The sequence below is a fragment of the Telmatherina bonti genome, assembly GCF_933228915.1.
Source record: "Telmatherina bonti genome assembly, chromosome: 19".
NCBI classification, from domain to species: domain Eukaryota; kingdom Metazoa; phylum Chordata; class Actinopteri; order Atheriniformes; family Telmatherinidae; genus Telmatherina; species Telmatherina bonti.
The window spans coordinates 32,768,094-32,785,680 of NC_136617.1; the positions used below are offsets into that span (position 1 = coordinate 32,768,094).

At 42.4% G+C, this 17,587-nt stretch overlaps 1 protein-coding gene across 1 annotated transcript in view; it reads right to left on the reverse strand.

Annotated features, from left to right (window-relative positions):
* Nucleotides 1-5,413: 5,413 nt before the first annotated feature.
* phf14 (PHD finger protein 14) overlaps nt 5,414-17,587 on the reverse strand; it is a 101,663-nt gene continuing 89,489 nt past the window's right edge. The window contains exon 18 of the mRNA XM_079258787.1: nt 5,414-6,045. Within this exon, the coding sequence (XP_079114913.1) occupies nt 5,971-6,045 (75 nt within the window). The 3' untranslated portion in view covers nt 5,414-5,970. The remainder of the gene's footprint in view (nt 6,046-17,587) is intronic.

The window sequence follows — 17,587 nt, forward strand, 5'->3', positions numbered from 1 at the left end:
TGACGGCACCAGTCCATTACGTCCAATCCTGGAGCCGTTGTTGTCCTCTTGTCCCAGGCCGAGAAACCACATGGACATGATGGAAGGAGGAGAGAAAGAGACAGAGCAGAGAAAAGATGAGTTAAGATAAGACTTTTACTGTCCGGGGGGATTTCAGAGAGGAGACAGGACGAAGACGCTGAATCAAGCGTTGTTGGGGGGGGGGGGGGAGTAGCTTGTCTTTGAGGTATTAGATCAGTTAAACCTGCATCATCTACAGATGAGGTGGTTGGACAGGAATGAGTTCGGTTTAGATCTGAGACCACTTTCATGCTGCGCTGACACTGGCGTCACACCGGTTCTAGTTCTGGTTGAGGTTTTCCTTCCTGCGTCTTTGTCTGCAGTGACAAAATAACGAGGGTTGTCCACAGCTCTGGTTACTGATGAGACAAATTCCCTCATCGGGTTCAGTTTCTCTCTGCACAAATGATACATTCCCTGAAAACATCCTTTCTAGAAGAGATGGAGCTTTAACTGGAGCAGGAACTCAAACATTGCAGCGGACTGAGAGAGGAGATAAAGAATCAGGATCTAGTTGCAAAAGCTGGACGTGGTTTTTACAAGATGCAGAGAGGAGGAAGTTTTATTATTAAAACTGCAGCACATCCTAGTTCATCACCTTTCCTACCACAGATTGCAACAACGGCACACAGAGCCTCATCAACACCGATGAAACCACGTCATGCAGCGGTTTGGTGCACGAGCAGAACAAAGTCATGGCATGGACTCGACTTGCTGAAAACATAATTCCAACCTCTGCCATGCAGTAAGGGAAGGCTACCATGTTAACTGTGTGTTTACGTGGTTTCAGTAGGTTTACAGTAGCTTTCACAGTAATGACGGTTCTCTGTGGCGGTAAAGCTGGACTGAAAGCCGGTGGGAGGCTTCATGAGCTGCGTTTACTGCGACAAACAGCGTTTACAGCAAGTTTGAAAGCTACAGAAAGCACATAAACATGCAGGTCTGTACCAGTGAGGCTGCTGTGTTTTAGCAGGATCTACTGTTATTAGGGGTGGGAACATCAAATCTAAAAATAAACAAAACCTGGATTTTTTGCTTCATAATTTTAAAATTGATTTTTTTAAACAACAACAAAAAAAAATTCAATATATATTATTTTTCAAATAATTAAAAATAATCCATTATAAAATTTTTGTCATTTTTGTTGTTTTTATTGATGTTTTTACTTGTCTTCTTGGGCATTATGGCAGCAGAATGATGGTCTGGTTACTCTTGTTTTTTTCTTCATTGAAATCAAGAAAAATGACGAGCAAAGAAAAAAGGTTTTCTACATTTTTTTTGTTTTTAATCTACAAAAATTAGCAATATCGAAGAATTGTTAGAATCACAAATTAAATCAGATCGGGACCCAAAAAATCTGAATCAAATCGAATCGGGATAAAAGCTCCAACTTATGCTGCCATGGTAACGAACTACACTGCGTAAGAAATCCCAATGAAAACAGTTAGCTTGTGGCTAATTTAGCCAGTACAACTGAATTACTGTCAGTCATTCTTTTTCTTAACCAGTTTGTCCAATTCAGGGTTGTGGGAAGCTGGAGTCGATCCCAGTAATCACTGGGTGAGAGGCAGCTACACCTGGACAGGTCGCCAGTCCGTCGCAGGGCCACACAGAGAGACAACTATCACGCTCACTCCCAGGGACAGTTTAGAGTAACTACATGACCTAACATGCATGTCTTTGTATAGTGTGAGGAAGAGGAGTACCCAGAAGGAGCGCGCACACACACACACACACACACACACACGGGGAGAACATGCAAACTCCACACAGAAAAGCCACCGTTTGAACCCCCAGCAGAGGCGCTACAGTGCTAACCACCACGCCACCACGCTGACTAACTGGTGGAAAGCTGCAGCTTCAGCATCTCTTTTCAAATCTTTCTCTTTCTGAGCTCCTTCCATCTGGGAAGACCACCTCCATGTGGACTCTCTGTTTAGACCACAGGTGTTGAACTCCAGTCCTGAAGGTTTTGGTTGTCTCCATGCTTCTTATTCCACGTTGGTGCCTTTTGTCCCTCACCAGCAGCTGTAGCGAATGCACCAATGATAAAAGAAAAAATACACACATTGATTCTTTGCCATGAAGTTTGAGGTCATTGCCTGAGTTTTCTCCTTCCTGCTGGTCCCATCTCTGAGGTTAGACTCCAGCTTCTTCTGTTCCAGCAGAAAACACACCTGATGGCTGGAAATGAGTCGGATACGGATCTTTCCTCCGTGTTCAGAAAGGCATCCTGCTGGCTTCTTACCTGATATTTTCATTCTGTTTTGTCATAAATATTTTGTCTTATTAATATTAACGTTGAAGTTTACAGGAAATATTTTACCTGCAGCTGAATAAACAAAATGCTGCTGATAAAAAGCAGCTTATTTCATGTTTAAATATATGAAATAAGTATCTAAAACCCAACGGCAACCTCCGGCGGTTAAAAGTGAAGCCTATGCAGAAGTGCATAAAACTGCAGTTCCCCCTTCATCCACTAGGGGCTGCAAAACAGAGCAAATCCCCATAGACTCCCATGTTAAAAAGATCAACTTCACAGCAGAAATAAACATGTTTACAGCAGAAATAAACATGTTTACAGCAGGAATAAACATGTTTACAGCCTGGTACAAAAATCCATTTTAGGTTTAACAGGTCAGGTTTGCCTTCATGACAACTGTGGGGGGAGTGAATTTTTTTCTAACTCGCCCGTTTAAAAGTAATTTCATCTCGAAGTTCGGCATATTTAGGGGCGTGTCCTTTTTATTGACAGGTATCATTCTCCTGCTTCAAGTCAGAAGAACGTAGAACAACCGCGGTTTTTAGCTGGTTAACAACGTGACTTAGCTTTAGCCCGCTTACCTGCATTAGCTGGTTAGCTCATGTTATCTCCAGGTTAGCCCGGTTAGCTCTTAGCTACAGAAAGCTCGGAGTTCGCTAGATGTCAATCATCCACCATGACGCTCACAGCCCCCCTCTCAGCTCCACCTCTTTGCCCATATTTGTATTTTCATGGCGAGACGACACGCATGCCCCTGCCAAGATGGCGATGGTAGGAACCGCCCACCGAACTTCAATTCAGCTCTTCAGAAACCTACGGGTGACATCACGGAGGCTACGTCCATCTTTTTAAGATCCAGTCCATGTTTAAACCCCAAATAACAGAACTTGTTCACGTTTTGTATGAAAGTTTGCAACACGCTACCAACAACACGCTACGTAACGATGTAATCACGAACTATTGCGATTTATCGCAATCACGATTTTAACAAACGTAATGATGCAGAAGCTCTACAGTCATCTGAAAAGGTGGATGAATCTTCTGCTTGTACATTTCCATCTCCAGACAATAAATACAACCAGAGACTGTAAGCTAAAAGGGATCAGAGACGTCGCCGCTAACCGTCGCCATGGTAGCGTCCAGACACAGAAGCCGTAAAACGGCGGTGATTACGACAGACGGCTGTAATGGCATCACGCTCAGTTAAGCAGCATGGTGAGAGGTGTGTGTGGTGCTGCTGGTGGATGGATGGGAGGAAGCAGAGACACAACAACGCCAGCAGCCCTCCTCTGCTGCTGTGGGAGCTGGCTGTTAAGCACCGCTCCACGCTCTGCGTATTAGGCTCATCATCGGGAGCTGTTTAGTATTCTGTGGGTGTAAACAGGAGTTTGGCGGGGCACTGGGTGGCAGAGCCGGCCACTCTGTCATTAATGTGCCCATCGCTGTTATAATGTGCCTAATGACATCGCTCTCAGATGGCATGCTGGGAGCTCGACCGCAGGGAGCCCGGCTCAAACGTCTGCAGGCTCCGACGCCTCCCATCATCAATTCCACATGTCTCTCCACCAAAATCTGAAGCCTCCAGATAATGTCTTTCACGGTTCAGCTGTCTTACCGGGGTTCCCTCCTGCCCGGCCTTGAAATGCGCAAATTAATAGTTCCTTTCAAACAAATTGGAATTACACCCCTCCATGCCTTAATGTCAGAATGTGAGACGTCTCAGGTCTGGCTGCTGATGGAGGATGAAGATCTGAGGAACACGTTGCATGGGGGATGTGTAGGACGGGGGTGTAAAGACATGCAGGACCCCCTCCCCACCCCCGCCTCTCAGCATGGACTGCTACGCTGCTGTATTGTCTGTGAAAATGGAAGACAGGGAGTGTTTCATCGGCTGCCGTAGCGCGGAAACCCTTTAGGAAGATTTCAAGGGTTTAGATGATTTATCTCCGGGCTGTTTAGGTGGAAAAGTTACACGGCTCCCCCTCCGTCTACAGGACGTCCCTAATGCCGTTAAACCATGGATACAAGCGTTTCCTGCTCAGATCACATATTTTCTAGGTGAGAGAGCCTCTGAGAGGAGAGATGTTTAATGCTGAGGTCAGCCTAAACAGACTGGATTCACCTGGTTTTTGTCTCAAAAGTAGAAAATTTAATCAGTTTTGAGTTGTTTTTGAGTTAAATACAGTTATTGATAAGATAGATTTCTGTCTAGTATCTCTCAATTCTATAACTAATAAATCTATTGACAGAAAAGTAGAAGATGGAGAAACGTTGCTGGTCTGATGAGTCTCCAGTTCAGCTCCACATTCACATGGTAGGATCAGAATCTGCTGGAAACATCATGACAACATGGATCCATCCTGCCGTCAGGATCAACGCTTCAGGCTGCTGCTGGTGGAATGGTGGGGGGAGGTTTTCTGGTCCCACTTTGTTCCCCTTAGTACCAACATGACCTGGTTTAACCAGCACAGCCTACCTGAGTCCTGCTGCTGACCATGTCCATCCCTTTCTGAGCACAGTGTAGCATCTTCTGATGGAAACTTCCAGCAGGATGATGCACCATGTCACAAAGCTCACATCATCTCCATGACGATGAGTTCCCTGTCCTCCAACAGCCTCCACCGTCACCAGATCTACATCCAGCAGAGCAGCTTTGGGAGATTCTCATCATGATGTGCAGCAACTGTGTGATGCTTCCTGTCTATATGGAGGAAAATCTTCGAGGAATGTTTCCAACAACCTATAAGTTCTATGAAAACATGGCTGGAGGCGGTTCTGGAGGAGAAAGGGGCCCGACCCAGTACTAGAAGGTGGATCTGATGATCCAGTATATTAACATGAGATGTTGTGTTAAACATAAATATGAGGGAAATAAAGTCCTGGCGCTGAGAGCTGCAGCGTCCCTTCAGACTTTTTTCAGTCTCAGGAAGCAACGATAAGAACATCAATAATCTGTAAACAACCCAGGAAAATGGCCACAATGCGCTCCGAGCTACGACTGGAAGGACGAGTCTTCAAAGCTTTCTGAATTTTATTAAAGTGAAAGAAAAAAACTTCCAACTTATGTTTAAAAATGAATGTTTTGAGGTACAAAATGACTGTTTGTGTCCACATCACAGCTGCAGTAAAAGAAGCCCAACATGGAAGCAGATTAAAGTCAGAACCAAATGTACTCGGCTCTGGATAAACAGCCACGCAGTCACGTTTAATACGAATTCAGTACCTGAACCAAGAAGCTGCAGATGCTTTGGCACTTTACGGGTTAAATTCAGATTTCTGACAGTTTTTCAGCCTGAAACTTTGTAACAGTCACAGAAACAAAATCAGGAGTAAAACATGGCAGTCTGGTGAGGAAAGAAGACGTTTGATCAGGAGACATGAAGCGAACGTGGCGTGAGCGCGCTCAGTCAGGCTTCCACGTGGAAACGTCCTGACCCACGCTTCGTGTATGAAAATAGACTGGACATGAGGACATCTGTCCTTTCTGTCCATAAAAAGTAGAAACTCTAAATCTGTAGCTAAAAGTTCTCAACATCTGAATAGTGTTTTTATTTTCTAAAATACATCTCTGGTCTGTGATCCATGGAGAGGACGGCTGGCTGCGTCCAGGCTGGTGGACAGTCTGAAGAGACTGGAGGGGAAGATGTTCAGTTGGGAATCTCCTGCTCGGCTGCTTCCTCTTTAACGGAGTCGTCCTCCCCGGGCTGCTCTACCTCCTCCTCCTGCAAAGACAGAGCACATCACACACTCATTCATCACACACTGTAGAGACAAAAAGAAAGAAAGGAGGCGCTTCAGTTTCTTCTTTGTTGGTGCACAGAGGTTGCGTGGTTGCCTGCAGGAGAATCGGCGGTAAAACGCAGAACGTTCTGGAGCACGTGGGTCCGATGCGGCGGTAAAGTAAGTTAACGGAGACGGGAAAAGGGAGAACGGTTTGGTCAGATTTACTGCAATGTGTGTGATCAGGGGAGGATGTTGCCTGGACGGAGGCGTGTTTGTTCACATCCTCTATGATGATCCAACGCGCGATGCATCGTGACGAAGGCCGAAAGGTTAAAGTGACGCAGAGGATCAGAAAGGACACGTCCATGTGCAGTCGTCAATAAGCAACATCCACAGACACAACGTTCATGAAGGATGTAAAGAAGGTTTAACACAAGTATGGAGAATAAAAATGTACATTTGGTTTTTTTCGGGGCCTACGCTTCAGTTCGGTTCTGTAAACTTGTCATAAATGTTAAATGTCTGTTTGTCAAACCTTGGACGAGTTGGCTTGAACCTTGAATTTCCCCGCGGGAATAAATAAAGTATCGTTGATTGATTTGATTATAAATATAAATAAAATGTACTTAAATAAATATGAATCTAAAAAACATTTAAAGAAAGTTAAAGATAATAATAAAGACTGCAAATAAATACCAATAAAGTAAATACATTTTTTTTATATATAAGGCTAAAATATATCTAAAATGAAAGTATAAATGAACATAAGCAAAATTAAATTAATACTTAAAATATAAACGACAACAAATATATATCTAAAAACAAATTCAGAATAAAAATAAAGTTAAAGATAATTATTCAGAAATACTTTGCAAATTAAAATAAAATAAAAATACACATGAATGGAATCAATATAATGTAAATAAATATAAAAAATATTTAAAATAAATACAAAGATTAAAAATAATTTTAAAATAAAGCACAAATTCAACTACATGTCAGTCAAATCATGAATAAATAAAATGGAAATACATAGTAATAAAAGAATAATAGATATAAAGGCTAACTATAAAGAATATAAAGTATAAAACGGCTCTGAGGTCAGAAGGTCAGAGCTTCATCTAGCAGCTGATGTTCTGCTCCGACATTCATCTTCTATAGATCCACTAACAGATTCCACACCCACTGTAATAAACCCACAGTGTCTTGAGAACGTTGTTCCTGTTCTAGATGGTAGTATCCAGAACTTTCTTCCCACTTTCCACCATCATTTCCACTCCTGAACCGGGTTCGGCGCCGTGTGGACAGTCAGTCGGACCGAGACCCATTCAGAAAAATATCATGAAAATCCGTCCAGTAGACGCAGCGTGAAGCAGACGGACGGAAAAACGCCAGCAAACACCTCCTTGGCGGAGGTTTTCAACCGTAACCATAAATAAAAGTATAAAAATAAAAATGGAAAATGAAAATAAAACTAAAGTAAAGTATAAATATTTGGTCGTTGACTCTAAATAGAAGAACGGTCTTTGCTGTATCTTGAATTAATCTTTACAGATGGAAATGTGTTTTTTCAGGTTGTGAACATTTTAAAGCTCAACATCCAGAATGTGATTCCGTCTGTTTTAGATCAAAGAAATGAATATTTTTCCTTTACATGTGGGATTGATCAGGAAGATCTTTAGAGAAGCCCTGCATGACTCGTTTTGATGCCACAGTTGTTCTGCGGTGTGACGTTACAGCTCAACGTCATGCGGCAATCGCTAGCAACTGGATATCAACTATGACGATTTGCTTTTGTCCCGATTCCATTGCGATTTTTTGGTGCCAATTCGGTATAAACTGCGATTCTCACAATTCTTCAATATTGCTGATTTTTGTAGATTGAAAACAAAAAATAAAACTTTTTTTTTGCTCGTCACTTTTCTTGATTTCAACTAGGAAAAAGCAACACCGTAGCTAGACCATCATTCTGCTGCTATATCACCCAAGAAGACAATAAAGATCAATAAAGACAAAAAAAAGGTCAAAAAGTTTATAATGGATTATTTTCATTTATTTGACCAAAAAAAAATCGATTTTTTAACAACAAAAAAAAAATCGATTTTAAAATTGTGAAGCAAAAAATCCCAATATTCGATTTTTTTATTCGATTTTCCCACCCGTAATATCAACACACTGTTCTGACAGCAGATTTAACAGAAGAGCAAAACAGAGCAATCAAGACACGTGAGAAGGTGAACGACTGGGTCTTTAGCTTCTGTTTAAACACTAGCAGAACGTCTACAGGAACGTCTGGGGAACCCTTAAAAGACCAGTTAGCATGGAGCGAAGAGCACAAGAAAGAACACGAGGTTGTTCAAAGTCAACAAAGTAAGATGGTGCCAAGCCATTTAAAGCCTCACAGGTGAGCAGCAGGGCCTTAAAATCAGCTGGAAGGAAACCCGATGAAAGCCAGCCGATACAGGAGCAACATGTTCATATTCCCCCTCTGGTAAAAATACCAGCTGCAGCATCCTGCAACATCTGGGAGCTCCTAAAACCTTCTAACGGGAGAAACAGGATGAAGATGGATGCTGGGCTAGCCGCTGTTAGGCAGGGTGGAGGAGTGGCGCGGGTTTAAGATGAAACAAACCCGCGTCTGCACAGGTGAAATAACCTGGGGGTCCTGGTGCTGCTCTGAAAGCTCCCTGGCCACAAAAGCAGGCAAGCAGACTGGATTGGGTTTCTTCCCAGCTGGTGAAACTGGATGTAAATGTGCATTTTAAGCTGAGCGCTGCAGCTAGCTGATTTAGCAAAGCAGACAAAGTGAAAGTGACAGTGGAGAGAGCTGCAGCGGTGATTAAACAGCTCTGACAGATACAATTACCCCCCCTCCAGAGGTTAATAGACACATCTACACACCAGAATGTGTGATCACCAGGTTAGGATCTCACAGCACCTCATGAATCCATTTGCCTCCAGCAAGCCGAGGAGAGACAATAGCTGGCTGCTAATTTTCTGTCAGTCAAGGCTGGTTTGACTCACTTGCAAAGATATTTTTTCTTAAATATGCTGGATTTTCTTTACCTCATCCTTTCTGATCTGAGCCTACGGAATATGTTGGGCCTGGAAAAACATGCATAATGCATGTAAACGCCTCTCCCAGCCAATCACAAGGGAAGCATCTTTATTCAAACTGTTTGCTAATTAGAAAGTCTGCGAGGAGAAGCTTCAGAGGATCCATCATGACGGGGAATTTAATTTGCTGTAAACAGTTTTCTAAAACAAAGACTAACTCATGGTCAGAAAGCTATTCCCCGCTGGTTCCGTCTCATTCTTCTTCAGCTTGTGATCCTTGGTGGAAAACCATTAATGGACTTGGACTCTTTTTGTCCTCTGGATGTTTATTCCAGTTTCAGCCTCAGTGCTGCTCGACAGACGGAAAAAGTGACGACATGTTGGACTGAACTAAATGTTTTAATATGTAGCCGTGCAGATGCAACAATGAACTTGAGCTGCTTTTGTCATGGAGATGAGTCCAGTCGGTGGTACGAAGCAGCTTTGGTACTTATTCGGTCCCACAGCTTGGCTGCAGTTCTGCTAAATCCAGCTAAAAACTGACTCTTCAATTAAAAGTCAGCCGCTTTGCTTCCTGACATATTTCTATTCAACAAATGTTGGTGGTGAAGCATGTAAGAAGATTTAGGCCCCATCCCATTTCTCTTTTCTATCCGTCACCCCCTCCCGCGCCAAACCAAGAGGTATGGCGGCAGAGGAGACAACATTCCAACTTTATTTCATTCAGAGATCACTCGTTGCTACGACAGATAAGCAACATGTATCTACGACAACTGAACGACAACAAACATGGCTGTTCAATCATTAATCAATCGTCAATGATCTGAGCTGTTTGTGTTCATTATGATGAAAGGAGACGTCAAGTTCGAATGTTATAATACACATTTAGAGGACAATGCTGATGAATGTTAACGTTAACTAGCTAGTTTACATTCATCAACGTTATTGATTAGCAGTTAGCGAAAAGTTAGTAGTTTTGACAACAGCTCATTTCTCACAAAATAAAAGCAATCTTTCTAAGTTTTGACAAACCACAATTGCGATTTGCGGGATTTTCCATTGAACAGTGTTTAACGCGTTAGCCTCGGTTCTCGTAAAAATCTCATCCAGCGTCCGTTCCTATGCAAGGTAGCCACATAGCATTATTTTGGGGTTTTCTATTTGCTACGGAGAATTTGCTTCGGCTTTTCTCCCCTTTTTTCATTCATAAAACTCTGCAACTTGCTGTTGGTTGTTCCAAAACGCGCCATTCATTCATTCATTATCCTAACCGCTTAGTCCAATTCAGGGTTGCGGGGAATCTGGAGCCTATCCCAGCAGTCTTTGGGCGAAAGGCAGGGTACACCCTGGACAGCTCGCCAGTCCATCGCAGGGCCACACAGAGACCCAAAACCTCGCCATCTTCACTGAAATTGAACTGGTCATGACCGCCCACGTCACGTCCAGGGACACATAAGTTGCGACATAATTCCATATGGAAATGTCTGAAAAATCACCTCATGAGAGGGTAAAAACTTTTTAGCAATATTTGAGACTTTTTTTCAAAAGTGTGTCCATTAGCATTTTTTATTGCGATATTTAGTTTTTGTGCAGTTCTAGTTGTAATGGAAGCGCAGCTACTGGCGAATGGGAGCACAAGTAAATGGTCACAAGGCGGAATATCATTTTAAATGGTTTCCGCATCCTTATTGATGCTGAATAAACATTAATTGTGTCCTGCTTTTCTTCTGCCTCCATCTTTGTCATGTCTGTACGATACTGGGAAATTTTTATACCCCTTCGTTTGAGGCGCGGCACTCGGGTGTCCTTGTCCGGACAGTTGCATGGCCCTCACCCTCAGCCCTTCCTCTAATGGAGATAGCTGTTTCACTTATGTGTATAAATGTATTCATAACATCTCATTAAAAAAAAAAAAAAAAAAAAAACGCTGCTTGTGAAATTGACACAAGTATGAATAAATAAAAATTTCACAAAAATTGTCACATTTTCTAATTCTAATTCGATAGAAATATTAAAAAACAAAAACAAATTAAATTGTATATGTTACATCAGTCATAAAGTAATATTTAGTTGAAGAATCCTTTAATGTTTCCGCTCCAGTCAGGTGTTTTCTGTTCCTCTCAGTCAGACTTCTGCACCTGTTGACAGGTATTTTGTCCCACTGTTCAACAGAAAAGTCTCTCATTTGTTCAGGACAAATTTATTTTTGTTTTTTTTCATCTCAATGAAATGAAAAACAGTTTCTTTAATCACTAAATCATAATTTAGCAAAATTTTTAGTTACTGATCCTTTTTTAGTCACCAGTTCTTCGAGTGACTGTAGTAAATTCAGCCTTTTCTTTAATGAAAGGGGACGAAGAAATTTGAGGACGACTGAGGTTTCCTGGTTTGGCCCAGAGTAAAAATGGTTTAGTCCTGGATCATGATGGTTTAGTTCTGGTTTCATCCTGCAATAAACTGGCTTAGTCCCATTTTAAAGTGGTTCAGCACTTAGCTAAAGTGGTTTAGACCTGTATTAAAGTGGTTTAGTCCTGGATCATGGTGGTTTAGTTCTGGTTTTAAGTGGTTTCATCCTACATTAATCTGGTTTAGCCTAGTTTTAAAGTAGCTTAGCCCTCAGCTGAAGTGGCTTAGATTAAAATGGTTTAGTCCTGATTTAAAGTGGTTTAGTTCCTGGTTGTATCCATCTCCCAGTGTGCCTCCTGGAGTGTCCCGTAAATAAAGTGGATGTGTGGAGATGTTACGGCGTGTGTAGGAACAGTAAATTAAGGTTGGGGTTAATGCAAAGGGCCGTCCATGAATCATCTACGACTAACAGGAACCTTGTCAGTGCTTCTGGAGCTGCATTGATATGCGGTCTCGCCTCAGGAAAAATGTGCTGCTTTTTTCCTGAACTCTGGATACTTTCTGGCTGGTCTATAGCGCTGACATAAATCTCGATGCGGGGTGACGCCTCATGAACTCCCCCATCGTATACACTTGTGCCATCTACCAAATCTTCCAGACAAGCCTGCCAATTTTCCAATTACCTGTGGTGCCATCCGTTATGGAAGGGCCAGTCACTTCCTAAATGGAAACAAGAGGGAAGGAGGGGCTAAGCCATGCTAACTATCTCATAAGGCCAGAGCTGTGTCTCCCATGACTCCTCCTGCACTGATTTAGTGTCAGTCCTTGGAGAGGGAGTGACAATGGTACCCCTGGCCTCTGAGGGCCTTCATGGGATTTCACATGTGCTCTTTATCCTTGCCACTCCAACCCCTCAACCACCTATCAATCCCATTTCTGCCTGAGGGAAAGCAGACGGGAGTCAGCACAGCGTTCCTGGTATTATCCTGCTGTCTGAGCCTCCTCCTCCGGTCCGGGAGGAGGGAGGAAGCACGAGGGCTTAATCTTCATTTTTCTTTGAATTTGAGCAACACACCATCCTGAAAGTGAAACCACATGAGAGGAAGACGTGCCGATAAAACCCAGTCCTTATTTATCGGCACTTGGTCCGGCTTATGCAGAGTGTTTACAGAGGCTGCCTCTGCAGCCAGCATATCTAAGTGTTGGAGTGATACAGAAGATGAGCTGTAAATCATATTTGAAATGCGCATTTCACTCAGGGAGGTTATGAAAAGTGTTTGAGAGGGGGTCCGACTGCTGTTAGAGGGCACATAATAGACCATAATATGCAAATCTAATAGTGTTACTGAGATACAGAGAAACAGCTGCTGCGTGCAGCAAACTGAAGTCTTTAATGCTAGAAATCTTAATCTAAACCTCTTTTGACCTCCATCAGCTCATAACCAGCTCATCCGTCGTTAAACGATCAATTCATTTATTACATTTATTGCTGGTGCAAATGTGTTGTTTGATACCAAGCTGACAAGTTCGAAATGGATTCAGCTGACATTTTTCATGGCTGATTTATATGTATAGTACACTGATATATTGATCCTATTGTCAATGACTCAATGACATTGATTCGAAATGCAAAACTTTCCCAAAAAATTGATACAATGAAACAAAGAAACGCAATTTTATATAGAAAGTAGCTGCTGATTCCCCCAACCTGCCGTTTATCACTATTCTGTCTTGGTTATAAGAACACAGTTGTTATTTAAATTAATTCATTCAGGAATAATAGTGTGAAATGATTTTCTAGTTGCTCTTTGTGATTTTTATTGAATGGAAATGATTGTTTTCAGTTCTGATTGTGATATAATTTCATATCAATTGAATCCAAAGTCGAGTTGAAGTGAAACCGGAAGGAAACAGAATTATCAGCAAACATTGAATCGTTACAGTTAAATCAACATGATATGATGCTCTCATCGAACTGGAAACTTAAATGCCACCCAGTGATCCCGTGCGCTGGCGATCTGAACATCGCCCGCGGCGTTCCTCAGGGTTCAGTTTTAGAAGCCACTGTTCACTGCAACGACGTGGACCAGAATGTGCTCCCTCATTCCACCTTCACACCGATGTCACAAGACTTCATCTGAAATCTACAATGCTGAAAAAATAAAGTGAGATTTTTATCCACAGAAAAAGACTTTATGGATCTTAATCTATGACCGCTTCGCTTTTAGCTTTCATACAGAAAAGCATCCTTTTAGTTGGTATGACGACATGAAAGAGGGGTAGGTAATGTTGGGGAGCGAGCAAGATGTGAAAGAGGCGCCTTGTCTTGGCCCCTCCCCCTATCTTGGCCCCTCCCCCTGTATTGGCTCCTCCCCCTCTGGTTTTACTCCTTGCGTGACCCAAGGATTTTTTCTTACCTCCACCAAGGAGGATATGTTTTTACTAGGGCTGTGACGATATGCTTTTGTGCCAATTCAATTTGATTCCGATTTCTTTGGTTTCCAATTAGATTTAAATTTTTCACAATTGTTCCATTTTGCTGATTTTTGTAGATTAAAAATAAAACAAAAATAAAATTCTTGATTTCAGAAAGGAAAAAATAAACACAGTTCCCAGACCATCATTCTGCTGCTAGAATGCCCAAGAAGACAAGTAAAAAGATAAATAAAAACAATAAAAATGACAATTTTTTAAAATGGATTATTTTTATTTATTTAAAAAAAAAAAAAAAATATATATATTTTTTTCTTTTTCTTTTTAAATCTATTTTAAAATTGTGAAACAAAAATCCCAATATTCGATTTTTCAATTAAATTTTTCCACCCCTAGTTTTTACTGGCGTTTGTCTGTTTGTGTTCAAGATAACTCAGAATGTTATGGACGGATATTAATACATTTTCAGGACTTGTTGTAAATGTGAAAAGGAAGAACTGATTTAATTTAGGTGGTGATCCGGATCACCGTTTGGATCCCGGAACTTTTTAAAGGCCTCGGCGGAGGTTTGCGCTCTCAGAGAGAGAAAATCTCCCCGCAGAAATGAACAACTTCAGATCGGTCCGAACGTTTGGATTGGTCAGAGTTTTTACAGATTTACTGAGGGGTCTAACTATATTTCATATTGTTCATGATCACAGAATGTACAGACTACTATCAGGACGAGGACGTAAAAATAAAATGTCTCTGAGCAACAATACCTTTGTCAGCTTTAACTGCATGTTTCTGACTAAATGTTCCAGGATTATTTCTGTTCTGCAGGTTGAGATCATGTCTGTTATTTTACTGGTGATCAGATTCTAGTCGATGTGGAAACTGGACTAAAATCAGTCAAACTCTCCGCTTTAGATTCGTTTTATTATCAAATAAAAAGCTATAAAAACACATTTCTGTTTGTAATCACACCAGTACCTGGTGTCAGTCCCAGTTCATTTTCCATCAATAAAAACGGGTTGAAGCCGTTCTCCGGGATTTGTCCACATTTCCAGGCTGCTGATGCTGAACAGGAAGACGGAGGGACGGGAAGAAGCCATGTTTTTCCTCCTCCTCTTCTCTCTCTGGAACCTGCAGACGGAGTTTTGCATCACTGGTCCAAACCAGAGAGATTCACTTTGCAGGAAGGCGATCGAGAGACGCTCTCTCTCTCTCTAAAGAGCCTGCGGGAGCTGATGGGCTCTGGCGTGCTGGGATATCTCCATCCCTCAGGGGAGATAAAGGAGAGGAGCGACGAGGAGGAGGAGGAGGAAGGTTTGTTTTCCACTCACATTCTGTAGGCTGGCAGAGCCTCTGGCACCAACTTCTACATGTATGATAATGAAATGCCACGTCTTTCAGTGGAATTAAGGAGCCGTTTTAAAGGGCAGAAGCAGAGAGTCGGCCCTGTTCTGTGACACTCAGAGAGGAGGACTGAGCTCTAGGTGGCAACAAAGACCAGCTTAGGCTCCCGCCGTCGCTGCCGACGCCGTCACCAACCCCCCCTGAAAGCCCAGCCATAAAGACCTCCTGCTCCAGCAAGCAGCCCGCCTCCTGGATTCATGTAAAGAACCAAACGTACCGTCTTTATGGAGCCTGAGCAGTCCTCAGAGGACTGAGCGCTTAATTAGTGGGACTGACTTTCTCATCATGTTTTCTGCTTTCATGGTGTTTATTTATGAGAGTGGCGCTCGCGCACCAGAGGCCTTACTTTCCTGTGACCCCTCACCTGGGGTCAGAGGAAAGATGGATCTACACGGCAGCAGTCCGAACCGGCAGCTTTCTGCAGCGCGACAAAGCGGCCGGGGTAAGCCGAATTATCAGCACCATTGATCAGGTGTCAGGCTAACGCAGCCTGAGCTGAACGCAGCGGCAGATTTTATCCCAAATGGCGCCGACAACTTTAATCACCTCATTTCCAGCGCTAATAGACTAAAAGTCATTACTAAGGCAACTTCACATAACTAAAACAAACTTCATGAAATGCACGTTTTCAGGCTCAGATAAACAGGAAAAACTACATTTTAATATTAATAATACAACTTCTCTCTTTTTGTCCAGGTTGTCCTCAGATCTGTATATATATCAGATCTGTATATGGCCTCACAGCAAGAAGGTCGCTGGTTCAATCCTTGGCTGGTTTGGTCAGTGGCCTTTCTGTGTGGAGTTTGCATGTTCTCCCCGTGTATGCGTGGGTTCTCTCCGGGTTCTCCAGCTTCATCCCACCATCCAAAGACATGCATGATAGGTTAATTGGTCACTCTAAATTGCCCCTAGGAGTGAGCATGAGTGGTTGTTCGTCTCTCTGTGTGGCCCTGCGATGGACTGGCGAGCTGTCCAGGGTGTACCCTGCCTGTCACCCAAAGCCAGCTGGGATAGGCTCCAGCTTCCCTGCGACCCTGAATTGGAATAAGCGGTTTAGAAAATGAATGAATATATATATATATATATATATATATATATATATATATATATTGATCTTATGTAAAGTTAGAAGCTTTTGATGCCTTTTGGGGCAAATTTGCAACTAAACTTTTCTGGCATTTAAAAAAAAGAATTAATTATTTCATTAAATTTCATTTTCTTTTATTTCTGTATTTATTTTCATATTATTCATATACTATTTATATGTAATTATTCATATTAATTTATTTAATATTTAAGTGTATTTTATTTTTTTCTCGTATTTTTCCCCCAGATTCTTCTTGATGAATTCTGTCATTCTGTTTTTTTTTTTTTTTTAAAAAAGGGAAAAATATATTTTTATGTCTGTTTTTTTTAATGTGAAACTAAGTTAAGTGATGATCTATTTAAAGCTTTCTCTTCCTACTGCTGTAATTTTCAGCACCTTCATCCCAGTTTAGCAGGTTCTTCTTTGCATCGCGTTGCTGAAACCTTTAAATCACAAATAAAATGTGTGAAAGTCGCATTTCCTCTGTGGCTACATGGATCATTGTGAGGTGTGTGTGCAGCTGCTGCGTGTCGGTGTGTTTGCCAGCATGTTGTTGCCTTGCAGGCGATGACACCGTTGCTGTGGGTCATAAACAGCGGCTTCATTAGCCCGTTCAGGCAGCGCGTTACTCGCTACATTTAACCACCTCCGTCCCCGCCGCTCCTCCACAACCTTTGCTCCTCAGCTCCCGCAAACCAGTCACCAGAGAGAACAATTAAATTTGATGACTGCTCATATTTGCAATTCCCATTTCATTTATTACAAAGGCCAGTGTTTAATGTCCTTTTTTTTTCATCCCAAGAAACAAATTTCCATTTTAGTGAGGCGTGACTGATACTGAGATGAACTTTCCAGGCGACGCCTAATTTAATCAGAGCTAAAACGCACAAGCAGGTTTTTTCTTTTATTGCTTTGTCAGATAACTGCAGGAGGAGGAGGAGGAGGAGGAGGAGGAGGATGCAGCCAGGAGGAGGAGGAGGACTACAGGAGGAGGATGCAGCCAGGAGGAGGAGGACTACAGGAGGAGGATGCAGCCAGGAGGAGGAGGAGGAGGACTACAGGAGGAGGATGCAGCCAGGAGGAGGATGCAGCCAGGAGGAGGAGGACTACAGGAGGAGGATGCAGCCAGGAGGAGGAGGAGGAGGAGGAGGAGGAGGAGGAGGATGCAGCCAGGAGGAGGAGGACTACAGGAGGAGGATGCAGCCAGGAGGAGGAGGAGG